This window comes from Elephantulus edwardii, unplaced genomic scaffold (assembly GCF_000299155.1).
Source record: "Elephantulus edwardii isolate Elephantulus edwardi_28Jun2011 unplaced genomic scaffold, EleEdw1.0 scaffold00271, whole genome shotgun sequence".
NCBI classification, from domain to species: Eukaryota; Metazoa; Chordata; class Mammalia; order Macroscelidea; family Macroscelididae; genus Elephantulus; species Elephantulus edwardii.
In genome coordinates this window covers 1,442,872-1,460,170 of record NW_006400021.1, presented here as the reverse complement: position 1 = coordinate 1,460,170, position 17,299 = coordinate 1,442,872, and the positions used below count along the sequence as shown (strand labels likewise).

Sequence of the window (17,299 nt, the reverse complement as noted above, 5' to 3'; positions counted from 1 at the left end):
TTCTAAGGGCAGCTACTGGGGAACTCCAGGGAGAACTTGTAACTCAAGTCTTCATATACCACCCAGCTGACAAGGTTGTGATTCAAGGCAGGAAGAAAATCCTTTGTCATCAGACATCAAGGGCATCATCAACTTCTACTGTAATCTCTTGCCCAGATAAAACCAGGTTTCTGAGTTGTCATGACACTGGCTATAGTTGGGTATTAGCTGTTAATTTGTGTACTAAACATCTAATTAATTTCTTGAGTTGTTGATTTAAAAAGGGACGGGGAAGACAATTTAATAAAATCTACCACTGAAATAAAGCTTGAAACAATTGATTCCTCACCTTTATGTAGCCCTTTCCATATATGTTCACATATATTCCCTTTTGCTTCTCCAAACTCACTTTAGTAGAGCTGAACATATTTTATACATGAGGGAAGGGAAAAAAAAGACCCAGAGATGCTGATTTACCTAAAGCCACAAATGTGTCTGAGCTGGGACTCATATAAATACCTGACTTTCGCATGACTACAACTTCCCAACTTTCTACTGCCAATTCTTAAATCTCCAGACTTCTCTTTTCTCTAGAAGCCCCCAATCACAACTTTTTTTTTCTGCTTATGAGCCTTCTAAGAGAAATACCAATTTTGATAATGGCTCAATTTACTGTACCTCACCATTAAATGAATGTAGGGAGCCCTGGTGGCCTAGTGGGAAAGGAGCTGCAAGCCGTTAGAAGTGACAGCTGCTCCTCAGGATGATGGGTAATACCACGCTGTGGAATTTACAGCCTCTGGAGGCCAAATGGAGAGTCAGCTACAAGTGGGTTCCAACTCGAGAGCAATGAGTTTGAGGTTTTTTTGGATTTTTTTTTTTTAGTTTTATCAAATGAAACAAAATTTAAGTCTAAAAATTATACTAAAAAATCACTATGCAATTATTTTCCCACCACACAAAAGTTTTAATTTGTATTGAAGATATTGTACCAAAAAATGTGCGAAGACAAGGAATATCAAAGTAACTTATAACAAATTTCTGAAACCCTTCACATATTAAAATTGGAAAGACAAAAATAGGATTTACAATGTTTGTCATGATTAGATAAGAAAATAGTTCCCACATTAAATTAATTATTCTTGCTTATAAAAATTCCTAGCACAAGAATGGAAATATTCAATTGCTTATAAATAGACAGCTATTCAAAAGTTTCTTTTGGATATTCTTTGGTGTTCGTAAAACCACATATATATCCACTTACTGTAGCACCTTTTCAAACTAAATATTTAAACTGGAAATAAAAAAAATATAAAATTATATCTGTGTACAGAAAGCAGTTCTAGGGTAAGTATTTTTATTTCATCTGCTTAAATGTTTATGGATAATTTCACTTATTAAACTTTAAAATAATTAACTATTCTTTGCTATTTATTGTGTTCTAAAAGTTTTTTAAAGAATCTCTGAAATACAAAAAATCCCCCAAATACACCCATTGATATAAGATTAAATTCTGACTTGAAAATTTATGATTTTTCAACTGCCTCTGCAATATATGGAACTAAAGAAAATGAAAAGTTTAGCATTGCAAGATTACCAGCTTGATAAGCAGCTTGGGATATAAAACATAAGTCTTCAATGGAGAAACACAAAGAATGAATAATATGGATATATCTTAGTAAAAATTCTTTACCCTAATAAAGAATTCATTTGTAAAATATTATCCAAAATAGAAAATTTATTTTACAGAGTGATTGGTTTTATAATGCATCAAAAACTGTAATGCTATACTTCCCTGTACTCATAGCTTGTCTCATAGCAGTGGTTGAGGTTTCTCCCAAATAATTTAGTATACATTTAAAGTGGCAATACAGATTTTACTTAACGGATTTAAGTTATAATTAGAAATCAGTTCTTTATACAGAAAATTGATAAATATAGAATTTTTTATTCCTATTTCATCTTTAGGCTATACAAAAATTGATTAAAAATTCAATTTTTCATTTGGTTTTGTAATAAACACATAAATACATATTTACATTGGAGATGTTTCTGACAAAAGTAAACACAGAGAAGTGATTTTGGTCTTCACTTGGATTCATCACTAGCTGTCCATTTTCCAAGAAGATCTGATACATCATAGTCATTCAAAGGTTGATTTTGTTTATGCACATAATTCAAGTAATAATTTGATTTTCATTTGTACAGCTAATGCTTCATTCTGCATTTAAGTTTCTTTTAGAAAAGATTTCTTGATCCAACAGTAGAGCTTTAAAATGTTCTTTCGTTCTAATATGGTAAAATGATTCTGTACAATTATGTGCAATATTATTAAAATACTGTCATTTACTCTTCACTGTTCACATCTAAACAGTAATTCTTGAGTTCTCTCACATGATGTAAGTATCATCTTTGTAGCAATTCATAGTCTCCATTTGTTTTGTCATTGCCAGAACATCATGAAATCCAGTACTTAGACCAGACATATGCTGAAAGTATGCCTCTTTTTCCACTTGAACTGTTAAATTATTTACTCCAGCATCTTTTAGTATTCCTGTAACCTGATTATAAAAAGAAATTTAAAAATACTTAGATTAAATACAGTTATATGTTAACATGTCTTATACAATTGATCCAGATGGTTTATAGTCAAAGGTTAATTCTCAAAATCCATTATTTACTTAGTTACAAGCTTTAAAAAGACTAGAAAATGTCTTGATATTAAAAATAGAAAAGAAACACAACTATTATTTTCATTTGGGATTACCTAGTACATGGATAGAAGAAATAATTCTGTTCACTATCTCGAGTGGTAGTATATAACTTATCAATCTGATTATAAGTACCAGTTTATCTACTTTTACATTAACTTGCAATTTTGTACATAAATTATTTAAGTTGAAATACTTTAAAATAAAAAAGATTATTACCTGCTGCACTATTCTTTGTTCCAGCACATCAGATGTTACCTGTATATGAACTGTTCCTGCTATAATACTGGCAGAATGACGCCAAAAATGAGGGTCTCGGTATGATATTAAGCCTTCAATTTTCTGTATCTGTCAAATAAAGACAAGTTTAGCCTTAAAAACTAATTTGCTTGGCACAAAGCAATCCTTTTGGCCCAAGAAAACAACTCTTTTTTTTTCCAATTGCATTCATTAAAAATATAGATAAAATAGATTTAAAAAAAAAAGGAGAACAGAAGACTCAAACTAGAAGTAAAGATGCTTATATAAAAGGCATTCTGACCTTAGAGTGATGTCAGAGAAAGCAGTGCTGAGTAGGAAGGTTACAGGTGTCTTTACCCCGAAATCTGACTCTCATCACACACTCATTTTCACTATTAAGATATATACTGCCTACTGTACAAAGGCTTTTCAAACCACTACCTGGAGGCATCCAATAGACTATCTGCTGTCTTGTACATGACTACATATATTATTCATTCCACAGAGACAGCACATCCAAAAGATATACTTTGTAGAGGGCTGGCTGGATAAATTATGGACTATTCACATAATACTGTCATTAAAATGTATTATCATCAATATGAAATAAATCAATGGAGAAAAATTTGAAGTATGAATAGTAGTTTGGTTGTTTTTTATTTGTGTGTCCCCCCTCCCCCCGCTTTTCCCTCTATCCATTAAAAGCATTTCCCAGGTAGTGAAACTTGTGGATTTGGTTTCTGGTTTCCTTTAAAAATGAAAAAGACATTTCTTTTCTCCATGACTACATGGCTTTTCTTTCTCTCAAATGGAAATCTAATCGACCCATACTGGTTAACAATCCTTTCTCCATCTTTGTACTGAATTCCGCTAAGTTCCAGGGTTCGCTTCTGGATGATCCAATTTTTCTTTATTGGTTTGTATGCTTATTCTCATGCAAAGATCAAACTGTTAATTCATTCTTTGATTTTACAATCACAAAATAAATTAATAAATTAAGTTTGGTTATTTTGTAAATAAGTTTATTTTCCTGTTTATTTTTTTTTAAATACTGCAAATAAACTTTAATATTGGATGATCTATCATAAAGCACAATGAGAAGTAATGGCATTAAGATCAGAGAAAAGCAAGGTTTTCTCCAATGTTTTCACAGTACAGTTTTCTTCAAGAACATGTCTTTCTCCATTGCTTAGTCCCTGCATTATTATCTTTAAGTTAAAATGCATTTCTTTATTCATATCTTGTACACTGTTCAGTGTGTTAACATTTCAGATTCTATTTTTAAAAAATTAAAACACAATGAAGACACTATATACAGTACCTTTTCTAAAGCAATATGGAGCTCTTTTTCATATTCTGGTGGCAGTCTCAGGAGTAAGACTTGACAGGCATCTTTAATCAGTGGGATAACACTGAGAAATATTAATATAGCAATAAAAAGAGAACAGAGGGGATCAGCAATGAACCATCCAAACTGCTCTATAAGAATTGTGGATATGATCACACCAATACTGCCAAGTGTGTCTGCCAAAACATGTAGAAATACACCTACAAATGTATAAAAACACACAAAAAAATTACTACTTATATAATTTAGTTCTTCTGTCCATTTTACAACTACTGCTGAGTACCTACTATGTATTGCTATGATGCTGAACGGGCTTTGGCAGACATTCCAAACTGGAAACTACTGAAAATCATATAATGAAAATCCTTTGGCTCACAATGGTCTCATCTCATTGTTTATGGGACAGGTGGTGCAGAAACAGGTATTTTGTTGCTATAACTCGGGAACTGACTTGATGGTAGCTAGCAAGGGCTATGTGTTATGTATTAATGCCAACGGCTTTATTTCAGCATGACTTAAAACACGACTCCTTCTTTCAAGGAATAGTATTGTGGCAAAAAAAGCTGAGTACACAGGCAATGGTTGAGCTAAGTCTTGTCTTTATATTGCTAAATCATTTATATTAACCAATTAAAGAACCCATTATTAAGTGATTAGTATTTCTCCCATTTATTTAACTGTAATAAAAATTTTTTCAGTTCTTTTGTAGTGAAAGTTCATTATATACACTTTTTCTCTTGCTTTTTCCTTTTTATTATTAAAAAGACTAACAATAATATACTTAAAAATTTATGTTTATGAATAAATATGAATATTTTTATAGCAAATTACTGCAGCTCTTTTTCTCTTATTGTTTTTTTCTGGCCCCTTTCCCCTCCCAGCTACAGATTGCTTTTTACAAATAAAACTATCAGAAGCTCAAAATTTACTGAGAGGAAACTCAGAGCTCAGCTGAAAAGTGTGTAATGTGTGGAAGGACTCACCTCTCATGTTGGCATTCATGCTTCTGCCTGAAGATCCGTGGCTGTGCCCATGCCCATGCCCATGGTCACTGTGCCCATGTGCATGGTGTGAATGGCTGTGATCAGATGAGTGACAGCTTCCATGAGAAGCTCCGTGGCTATGGTTATGGGCATGGCTAAAGGCACAGATACCAATAAGGTTTACTATCAGTCCTCCAACTGAGACTGGCTAATAAAAGAGAGAAAAGAAAAGCCTTTAAATCTTTATTTTCTTAATAGGCTTTGCTGTTTAAAAGTTACTAAATAATGACAATGTTTTGTTTACAGTCTTAAAGTACTGACAGAAATATCTAAATTTACCATGCAAACACACAATTTAAAGATAAAAGATTTCAGAAGAATATTTTAACTTTCAAATACCAAACAAAATTTTGACAAGCCAAGTCAAGTACTATCTACTTGGTTTACATATTACATATTACAGAAAAATAAACAGTACTAATGTTTTGTTTGGAAATATTTATTAGGCAAATAAATACAAGAAATCTTGTCTATATTATGAGGTGAATTTCACAAAGTCAATGAGTAATTATTTAACCAACATATTTTTCCTTACTGTGTCTTGTGTTTACCTTTTCATCTTTCTCTTTTTTTATCCTGAATGAATGATACTGTTTTGACCTAATGGCGCTTCAATGAATATGTCAAGGGATAAACAATCCCGAGACTGTTTATTCTCAACTATTTTTCTCTTGTAAGTATCAGCTCAGGGTGTTATTTAACTTACACAAACAACTACAGTTTCTCCTTTAAAGACATGTATTTATTTTATTTTTATTATTTTTTGTGTGTGTGCCGTCAAATTGGATCTGACTGGTACAGGATGAGATTATCCCCGCTTCTCCAGCAGAGCATCTGGTGGATTTGAATCGTGCACCTCTGGGATTGCAGTGAAGCTTCATGCCACTAGGCCACCAGAGCTCTCTCGTGTATTTATAAATAAAAAATATAAAAATGAGAACATACATATTAATTACTTCCCAAGCAAGAAATTTGTTTTAGCAAACATTTATGACATTTATTTACGTCTTCCATTTACTCAATTTTTATACCAGATTTTCTTTTTTTTTAAATATACCACACTTTAAAATTTCAGTTAGTTTTGAAGTTTGTAGAAGATGAAGATGTTTTAGAGGAAAGCCACATACTAACTGAAACAACTCCCTTATCAATGTTCCTCCCTCTAGTAAGCAGCACCTCAACTCTGTACCCTGCAGTGCTGAAAGTAAAAGTCTCCCATAATTGTATCTCCAAGAGTTAAGTCACTTCTAAGAGTATTTTCAATGTACATACGAATATACATAGTTTTTTTAAACTAACCAGAGGTTCATATATTTTATAATTTGTTTTTCCCTCCACATTATGCATCATGCCAGTATATATAAATTTATCTTATTCTAAATAGTTTCATGGTATTCTATTATGTAGACAACCTTAAACTTATAATTAATTAGTCCCATTCATTGATGAGAATTGAGTTGCTTCCAATTTTTTGGTCACAACTCAACAATGGTATAATTGTTTATTATATACATGTATTATATAGCCTGTAATCACAGGCGTCTGTGAATATTCTTGTATGATAAATATCAAATAAAAGTCAATGAATATAAAAATTTAAGAGTCCAAAGATATTTTTAAACTATAATCCAAAATCATTTCACTTCTCCTTCTACCAACAAGACATGCTTTTATTTCAAATTGATTTTAGTCATTAAATAATTAACTGCCTATTTGTTGGAAAAGAGTATTAAATATAGTATGGACTGCTAAGAAAACAAACAGGTTCATCCTAGAGAGGGTTAAATATGGCTGCTCCTTGGAGGCAAGGATTCTGAAGCTTCATCTGATTTACTTTGGACATGTTGCACAGAGGGACCATTCCTTGGGGAGGGACGTCATGTTTGGGAGGGTGGAGGGACAGTGCAGGAGAGGAAGACCCTTTATGATGTGGATTGATTCAGTGACTAGGGTAATGGGGGTAGGTGTGTCAGAGACAGAGAGACTGGCACAGGATAGAGCAAGTTTTAGGGTTGTTGTACATAGGGTCGCTATGAGTTGCAGGCAACCTGACAGCATATAACAACAAAAACATCTTCTCCTATAAATCAGTTGTTAGAATTTAAGAATGTAATACACCACACAGTTCAGGTGCTGAAAACACAACTTTTCTTTTTAAGATACAACTTAAAAAATTTTTTTTTTACATTTTAATTGTAGAAGACTGGCAATATTAAATGTAAAAAGAAAATTCAATAAACTTTGAGGAGCAAAGAATGATAAAGGGAAATGATCCCATTAGAAGAGAAATGCAAGCATTGATTGAAAAAGGCTGAAGGGCAGAAAAGGGAGAAAAAGTTTAACTATAAATGGCACATTTAAAGATATGAAGATTTAGGGGGATATCATCAAGTCAGTGGCATGAAGGGCAAATTGTTCAGACTGGGTGAAAACCATGGGAAAAGGCTGGCTTGTTTTATAACTAATGAAAAAGCCATAATAGAATTCCAAGCAGGAAATAAATGATCAGATTTGCTTTAGAAAATCACTCTATGACTGATCACTGAAAGACTGGACCCTGGAGGGAGAGAGATATAATACAGATGAGGAGACTACTATATAATGGTCAAGATTACTAACATCTGTTGAGGACCCAGGTGAGAGACAGAGTGTCTGTAAGTGAGATTAAGTGTGAGAAACAGTGTGTGGGAGAGCGTGAGCTGAATAAGCTACTTCTTGTTGTATGCCAATCGAGTACAACTCACTGCATCCCTAGAAACAACAGATCTGAACTCTGTCCTATCCTACGCCATTCTCATCATCTCTTACACATTTGAGCCCCATTGCTGCAGTCACTATATCAATCCATCACATTGAGGGTCTTCCTCTCTTTCACTGACTCTCCACCTTTTGAGCATTACATCCCTTTCCAAGGAATAGCCTCTCCTAGTAACATGCCAAAACTACATGAGATGAAGCTTCAGCACATTTGCTTCCAGGGAGCACTCTAGCTACATTTTTTCCAAGTAGCTCACAGGCATCAATTTCTGTTGTCATCTTTATTCCCTGGCCAGCTTTCACATGCACAGCAAGTGACTGAAAAGTCCATGGCCTGAAATGGGCAAAACTTGGTTTTCAAGCTGACATCACTGGTCCTCAGTAATTTGGAAAGGTCCCTAAAAGTGATTTCCCCAGTATAATATGTCTCTTAATCTCCTGATTGCTGGGGCCAAGGGTATTGATTGGATCAAAGACAGACAAAATCATTGATAATTTCAATCTTTTGTCCATTTTTCATGATGTTGCCTTTTGGCTCAGTGGTAAGAATTTTTGTTTACTTGATGTTGAGAGGCAAAGCATTTAGAGTCTTCCTCACTTTTAGCAAGCAAGGTTGTGTCATCTGCATAACCAAGCTGTTGATGAGTCTTCTCATTTTTTTAATTGAGATTTAAAAGAAAGTTTATAAAGAACTTAGATTTCCATTCATTCACTGTTGCACATTTCCTCCCTGTCCCCCCACCCCGTTCACTTTTTTCTATGTAATAAAGTTCTTTCATTGGTATACAGTTCCTCCCTCCCCCTAAGACCACAATACCATGCAGCTCTTATTCTGGACTCTTGTCATGCCAATAATACCTAAATCATACATTCCTTTTATACAGTTCTCTCCCTTGTGTCTCAAAGCTTTGTACATTTCTTAGTTTTCTCCCAAACCTCATGTCAGTCCTGTTTTATAACAGTGGTATTATGCAGGATTTGTATTTTTGTGACTGAGCTATTTCACTCAGCATAATGTCCTCCAGGGTCACCCATTTTGTATATTTCATGAGTTCCTTGTTTTTCAATGCAGCGTAGTATTTATTCCATTGTGTGAATATACCACAGCTTTTCTATCCATTCATTGTTGATGGGTCACTTGGGTTGTTTCCAACTCTTTGCTACTGTGAAAAAAACCAGCTATAAACATGGGTGTGCATATATCTGCTTGGGTGGCAGTTACTTTGGGGTATATTCCCAGCAGTGGAACTGCTGGGTCAAATGGTATCTCTATTTGCAACTTTTTGAGAAAGTGCTATACAGCTTTCCATAGTGGTTGCACCATTTTACACTCCCACCAACAGTGAATAAGGGCTCCATTTTCTCTGCAACCTCACCAGCATTTGCTGTTCTGTTAAATTTTGCTCTTCTTACTGGGGTAAGATAATACCTCATAGTTGTTTTGATTTGCATCTCCCTTAGAGCTAGGGGTTTTGAACATTTCTTCATGTGTTTGCCAAATGAATGTCTTCTTTGGTGAAGTGTCTATTCATATTGTCTGTGCCCATTTTTCTATTGGGTTCTTTACCTTTATCTTGTGGTGGAATCTTCTCTGATCTTGATGTCACATTCTGCTTCATAGAGTCCAGGTTTTTAACTGATTTGCTCAGCATACAGATAGAATAAGAATGGAGAAAGGATACAACACTGACACACACTTTTCCTGATTTCAAGGTGTGCAGTGTTCCCTTGCTCTATCTGAACAACTTCTTGGACTAGGTCTAGGCTTTATATGATCATAATTAAGTGTTCTGTGATTCCCATTCTTTTCAATGGTAGCCATAATTTATTATAATCCACACAATAAAATGCTTTTGCATAATTAATAAAACACAAATTTTTCTGGTATTCTCTGCTATCAGCAAAGATATCCCTGGTGTCATACATAGCCTTTTACTGTTTTGGTCATTTTGGGTGATCTTCAGCAATATTCTGCTTGCATGTGACAATAGATAATGATGTATCTGCCTTTATTTCAAGTACAGTTTTCGGGAAAAAAATGAAAACGTAATAATAATTGTTCTATATTTACATCAGTATATTTTAAGAAAATAAAACTCTCAAAAGGGTAATGACTACACAAGGTACACAAAAATAAAGAGCAGATCTTCCTCTTAACCTATGTCCAGCCACTAGATTATCTGATTGAGTGATACGAATTTTTCTGTCTTCTTAACTGGATAGTCTAAGCACTGATTATGGATCCTACTTACGTACAGTCTATACAAAAAAAGTAGTAGTATTAGTATCATACAAGACTAAAGATTAAGATTATACAAGTTTAGTATTATACAAATATAAACAATTACAGAATATAAGTAAAACTTCAAACATAACCTAGCTAAATTAACATTGAGTTGCGTTGTCGACGAAAAGGCAAGGAGTTCAAACCCACCAGTTGCTCCATGGAAGAAAGATGAGAAATCTCCTCCTGTGTGATTTATAGCCTCTAAAAACCTGATGGAAGGTCAGCTATTAGCTGGTCCTGACTCAAATGATCAATAGTAACAACTCTATTTCTGGTTTCTAAGTGGTGAAAGTAGTTAACTCTTCAACTAACTACTAGCTAGATAGATGGGGGTTTGAATATATCCAGAGGAAAACTAGAAGATGGTCTGCTTTTGAGAGGTCTGGAGCAGTTTTACTTTGCACACATGGGAGTCTACTTAGGGGCAATGGTAGAACCAGTCTATAAAGTGTTAAATGTGAACTTGGTACTAAAAGCATTAAGAAACATAGGAAGTTTCTGAAACAAGAATCTGGGGTAGTTATATAGTTTTTTAAAAAATTAGTAAAAATTTAGGTTTTAGCCTCAAGTCTATTTGAGACCAGGTGTGAAATAAAAGCATTTCACGTGACTTCTGGAATTCAATTCTCTCATCTGTAAAATAATAGGAATGGATTAGATGACTTTTCAAGTTCATCTCCAAATTCTGCAAGCCCCTGGTACTGCTTGAAATTGTGGCAAGGGATATTTGAAGGGAGCTTTTAAAACAAAGCGGTAGTGTCACTTTGTCTTTAATACTGTACCAATTATACTGCACCAGCAATGCTTAAATTCTGTATGAGAGCACTTTACCTTAATTTAAGGGAACCAGACTGTGGTTCCCATCTCACCTAAGGGGTAAGGAACAAGTCTTTTAAACTTAGCTTACTGTAAAGACTTAAAAACTCCACTTCCCTCTTGATTTTTAAAAAGCTTTAACATTTTGCAAATTCCTTTTGATATTTAAGAACACATGATGAAACAAAAACATTTAACAAGTCAGGAAAACCTGTTCTACAATGTTATAAAATATTTTTTTACTATCAAAATACCAGAAGGAAAAAAAAAAAAGCATTAAGAGCCAGTAGTGTAAGGGAGTTTTGGGGGCCTAGTGGCAGGAATCTGCGCTGCAATCCTGAAGGCACACGATTTGAATCCACCAGATGTTCCACTCCTCCCCACCCAGAAGTGTAAATGTAAATAAAAATTTATTTATAATTTAAACAAATTCTATTTTCTTAGATTAATGGTTACATGGAAAAACTATGATTACAAGAGTAGAAATTCAAACAGAAAAGTGAAAAGACTTACCGTTAACATGTGTGTATCTAATTCTGGAGGGTCAATCAATCTAGCCACTGACTCCATGAACACAAAAAAGGCTATTACCATTAGAAAAAGTCCATTAATAAATCCAGAGAGAATTTCTATTCGGCCATACCTAAGAGAGTGGGATATATTTTTAGAAAAGGAAAATGACAAACGTGCTTTAAAAAATAAATATTATTCCTTTAATTAAGAAGGAGAAATAAGCCGAGATTTTCACACTATGTAAATTACATATATGATTACAGAATTACCAATATTTTAAACATCTTACTAATGCTGGAGAGCCCTTCTATACATTTTATCTGCTGAAATTTTACAAGTTCATTGAGGCATGCCTTTAGCAGGAGGTCTGTTCTTTCCTACAAAAAGTCTTAACTATCCTTTGGCAAGAAGTTATTTCTCCTTTTAATCTTTGTTGTGCTCTGTAAATGGCATACTCTTATTTACTGAGATTATTTCTATTTCAGCTCATAATTTTTCAAAATATAAACAATTGAGACTAAGAACTAAATTTTATTACTCAAATACAGTTCACAAAACAATCACTCTAATATTTGAAGTAAATCAATTTGTTTAATTAAAGGATGTTTTCTTGCACAGTCATTTCAAATTCGGAATGCTTTTTTAATAGCAAGGATATAAATGATCACCTATATTCTCTTGCCTTGGAGAAACATGTCAGGCAAGGATCTAAACATTTTAACTGGTTTTGTTGTCTGTAAGTGAGACTTTGTTAGGTAAACAGTCTCACAGCTTGCCGGTCAGCACTTATCCAAGTTTGCTTCATTTCCTCTTACCTACTTCACATGAAAGAAAAAACTTACTTTACTTTAAATTTGAACTTATTTTTCATATGCTCTAGCAACTTGACTGTAGTGCAGTTTGTAACATGCTGGACTGCTAACCAAAAGGTCAGCTGCTCCTTCCATAAAATTTCAGTCTCGGAAACATCATGGAGCGTCACTAAGCATAAGAACAGACATGCTGGCAGCAGGTTTTGGGTTTAGATCTAATATTCAATGTACCCACCCATAGGAGAAAATCCGAGTTGCTTTCCATCGACTCATCAGGGCAGCAAAAAGTCCCATGACCAAAGCCGAGCAGTCAAAGAGCATGTGAAATCCATCAGAGATCAGACCCAGACTATTGGTCAGCACGCCATAGAATAATTCCACAAAGGTAAAAAGCTAAAAAATTAAACCATTAAAAAATTGGCAAGGAGTACATTGGGAAATAGTGTTTGAATATAGATTTATCAGAATTTATTCATAAAGATTTCAACTCTTAATTGCTAAATCTTATTCAAAGAAATCATACAAGTCTGTAATTTTTGTTACCTAAAAGGAAGTTAATTTATACTAAAAATCTATTATACATTTCAAGAAATACTAAGGTGGTGGGTAGAGTGGGGGGAAAAGATGGAACAAAACAAAAAAAATGGTTTTAGTAGATTTTTTTTTTGGCGCTAGGCTCACTGGTCCAATAGACTGGCAGAACCTAGAACCCCTGAATCTGGAACAAGACTCATCCTTGAGGCTCAACCTGGTGCCAAACAACAGATAGGACTATCAGGTAACCAATAACACCAGGAAGGTACCCATTCTCTAAAATAACCAACCACATAAAGTCAAAAGAGCATCAGCTACCCATGGATAGAGCCCTGAAGGCAAGAAGGGGTAGGATAAATTAATGGAAATGAGACTTACACACAAGGAGGTAAAGTGGAGTTACTACAGTATCTTAAAAAACTCATGGCTGTTAAGTCAGAGCTCACCCTCCAATGGGTTTCTGAGGCTATAATTAGCACGAGAGGAAACTGTCCATCTTTCTCCTGCAGAGGTGAATGAAAACTGGCAGAGGCTTGGCCTTTGAGTTAGCAGCACAACCTCAAACAGATGAGGCCACCAGAGCTCTGGTGCAGCTATTGTAAGGAATGTTCTAAAACAAAATATATTATGAATGATTGAATGAAAAATCATTTTCTAAAAATACTAAGTTCTATCAGGCAGTCTTCTTAATGATGAATTACAATTCTAAATAAACTAGGTTACAAAATTCTAGCACTGAGTAGGCCTGTACTTCTAAAACACCTAAGATAATCCTTGTGTAAAGTAGTCTGAAAAGAACCCTTGTTATCTTCATACTGATAATAAACTACTAATACTGTGGGCAAATTGAACTACAAAGTTTATTTTGTCTCTATCAGAAGACTTAAGGATTATAAAATTATTAGAATTGTTAAAACATTAAGCTGCTAATGTCACTAGTATCTAAAAATCTTACCAGATTCAAGCATAAGAAGTAAAAGATTTGCCTAGAATCACTCTCCTCTAGAATTTGTTTAAGTGATTCCTTAATAAACCGGGGGATGGACTGAGAACTATGCTGAAATGCATCACCCATGAAGTTGTACAGAGGTGTTCCTTCAGGAGAATAGCCAATAAGGGTACCTTTCTGTCCTTTCTTAGAAGGAGATGACAAGATTTTAGCAGCTATAAAATAAAAAAAAAAGGGAAAATTATTACAAAAGTTTTAATATTTCAGCTCCTTAAACCAAATATGCTGTGAGCACTAAATGTGAATAATTTCAATTCCCCAAATTAAGGAATTTTTGAATATCATAATCTATACAAAGAGTACTGTAAAAAAATAAAGAGAAAATGCTTACACAAAATGAAAAATACCGCACTCACTACCACTCCTCCAGACAGGACATGTTCAGTGCTTTCTTGATGAGTGGCTCTGTTCATAGCTCTAAGCTGGTCTGTTATGGGATGTGTCCAAAAATTTCCAAAAAGGAGAGCACTAATGAAAATGGGAAATGATCCATAGCGAGCACATTTGGAAATGTCCATTTTGACTAAACAAATGGAATCCACATAGAAGTCCAGGATCATAACAAAAAAGATAACCGTTACAAAAGGCATAATGAGAGAAAACCAAGATTCAACTTTACTCTGGAAGGGAAAAAGAAAGAAGAGCCTTGTTAATATTACGTGAGTAAAAAAGCTCACCTCTTGTTTGTTTTAGGTCATGCTTTCATGTATAAACCATTAGTTTCATGTTTCAAAATAATTTAGAAAAGGTCAAAACACAAGCAGCTTAAGACACTGACTTTCTCTCCCCCCTGCCGCCTCCTCCCCAGACAATGACATTTTTATAATATTGCTCTCAGTATTAAAAACCCAAAAGCAAAAAAAAAAAACAAAAACAACCCAAAACAAAATCAAAAAGCATTACCTAATAAGTTTACAAATACTAGTTGACCTATCATTCCTCTATTTAACACACAACAGATATTGTTTCACTGATTCCTTCTCACCAGAGAATTAAGAGGAATCTGTAAATGTGTTTGAATTATATTTTCTATAGACAATAAAATGAACTGTTTTTCAACAACTATGAAGAAAAACCATAGTTGAAGCAACTTTCATTATTAAAATAAAATGCAATCTAATGATTCAAAATTTACAAAGCATGCTCTAGTGGACAGGGTGCTGTGCTGCTAACTGAAAGGCATCAGTGTTTTGGCAGCTTCAATCCACTAATTGCTCCCTCAGGAGAAGAGATTGGCACTCTCCTCCCACAATAGCCTCTGACAGCTTGCTGGAGGGTCAATTACGAGTTGGTTCTGACTTGACTGCAATAAGTGAGTGAAGCAAAAACTTGTAAGTAATTGAACTCACTGCTGTCCAGTCAGCTGTGTCCACAGTGACGCCCCATGGGTTTGCTGAGGTTGTCCATTTCAGGTGGGGAGACCACCTATCTTTCTCCCGTGGAGCTGTGGTGGGATTCGAACAGCTGGAGCTGTGTGGCCTTTGAGTTAGCAGTGCAACCTGCTATTGACTACACCACCGTGACTTATAAGTAATAGCAATCCATTTTACCTATTTGCAATCCATTTTGTTCTTACCTCAGTGGTCAGAGAAAGCACAATAACCCATGGACACAAAAGCAACACAGAAACAAGATGAGATAAAGCCTGAAGACGTTTGGCTCCACCAACATCAATTGAGAGCTTTCTGGAAGCTGTGTGAAAACCAACTTTACAACACAAAGCCAGTACTAACAATAGTACTCCACCCTACAAATAAAATGAGGTAAGTTTCATTAAAACAGTCCAAAATGGAATTCTTAAATTTACTCTATTTGAAGAAATGGAACTAGTATCTTTATTTCCTTAAATTATTTAATATGACTGACTTAATTAGAAAGCAAGATTGTAAATGACTTCTAACATATTTTAATAGAAAGTTAAGCTGCCTGTAATATTTCAGGATTTTTGGGTCATGCTAGGAACAAAAAAAAAAAGGAACATACCTTGTGATCTGCCACCCCGAGGAAGGCAATGGCTGTGTAAAGCATGTGGGTGAAAGCACTGTCGTGATGGCCTTCAGCTGAGGATGGAGGAGTGAAGGAAGAAAAATGCCAATAATCAACGCAAATTGCAAATTCCTTCTCAAGTTTCAGCTACAATTATTTTTGGTTGAACACAGCCAATTCTAGTTAGAACACTTGTCTATTCTTGACATGTTTCTTTAAAAGACTAGAAAACCAAATCCTACCAGAATTATTATTTTTTTTTTTAAGGTAATTCTCCAAAATAATTACAACAGTCTTTAAACTACTGCTGTTAAATTTTAGTACCTAAACTTCTAAATAGTCACTGGGGCAATGGCGATTGGTGTATCGGAATCAGACTGGCTCAGGACAGAGCTGCTGTATGCAGGGTCACTATGGGTCACAAGCAACTCCATGGTATATAACAACACCACTTCTACAACCATGTATTTGTTTTATACCTAAATTCCTAAAATCATGTATTTATATACAATAAATAGGATATAAAGAGAAGAACAAGGAACTTTCCTGACTATTCTTGCCCAGTAGAGTTAAAGGTTCATCCTTTCAGAACGACATAGAAAAATCTGTCCTTTTTCTATATCATGACCCCTCTTTCACTGTACTATCTTTAAGTGTTTCTGAATTGGACTAAGTTAATAGTTGACCCTGCAGAATGTTTTTCAGATTTACTACAGAAGATCAAAGATTATGGCCTTCATATGCCTCTCAATGTCAAGAAAACAGAAATTCTTACCATTGGCCCAGTAGGCAATATCATGAGAGATGGAGAAAAGACTGAAACTATCAATGACTTCATCTTACTTGGGTCCACAATCAATACCCTTGGTATCAGAAGTCACGAATCTTTCCAAATTATTGAGGACCAATAATGTCTGTTTGAGGACCAAGGTGTGCCTGTTTCAGGACACTGTCTTTTAAGTTACTTGCTATGCATCTGAGAGCTGGACAATAAGGAAGACAGAACAAAAATTGCTATCTTTGAACTGTGATGTTGGGAGAAGGGTACTACTGAAGATGCTATAGACTGCTCAAAGAACAAACAGTGATGTCTCTTAGAAGGTGCACCCACAGTGTTCCATGGAGGCAAATATGATGAAACTTTATCTCGCCTACTTTGGGCATGCTGTTAGGAGAAGTTATTCCTTGAAGATCACCATATTTAGAAAGGTGGAGGGTCAGCAAAGAAAAAAAAAGACCTTTGAAGAAATGGACCGTAACAGTG

At 34.6% G+C, this 17,299-nt stretch overlaps 1 protein-coding gene across 1 annotated transcript in view; it reads right to left on the bottom strand.

Moving 5' to 3' along the window:
• Window positions 1-2,282: 2,282 nt before the first annotated feature.
• Window positions 2,283-17,299, bottom strand: part of SLC30A5 (solute carrier family 30 (zinc transporter), member 5) — a 35,774-nt gene continuing 20,757 nt past the window's right edge. The window contains exons 7-16 of the mRNA XM_006900025.1: window positions 16,033-16,109; window positions 15,626-15,796; window positions 14,381-14,669; window positions 13,996-14,204; window positions 12,742-12,899; window positions 11,695-11,824; window positions 5,262-5,469; window positions 4,252-4,478; window positions 2,910-3,038; window positions 2,283-2,540 (exon numbers count right to left, since the gene is read on the bottom strand). Of these exons, the coding sequence (XP_006900087.1) occupies window positions 2,370-2,540; window positions 2,910-3,038; window positions 4,252-4,478; window positions 5,262-5,469; window positions 11,695-11,824; window positions 12,742-12,899; window positions 13,996-14,204; window positions 14,381-14,669; window positions 15,626-15,796; window positions 16,033-16,109 (1,769 nt within the window). The 3' untranslated portion in view covers window positions 2,283-2,369. The remainder of the gene's footprint in view (window positions 2,541-2,909; window positions 3,039-4,251; window positions 4,479-5,261; window positions 5,470-11,694; window positions 11,825-12,741; window positions 12,900-13,995; window positions 14,205-14,380; window positions 14,670-15,625; window positions 15,797-16,032; window positions 16,110-17,299) is intronic.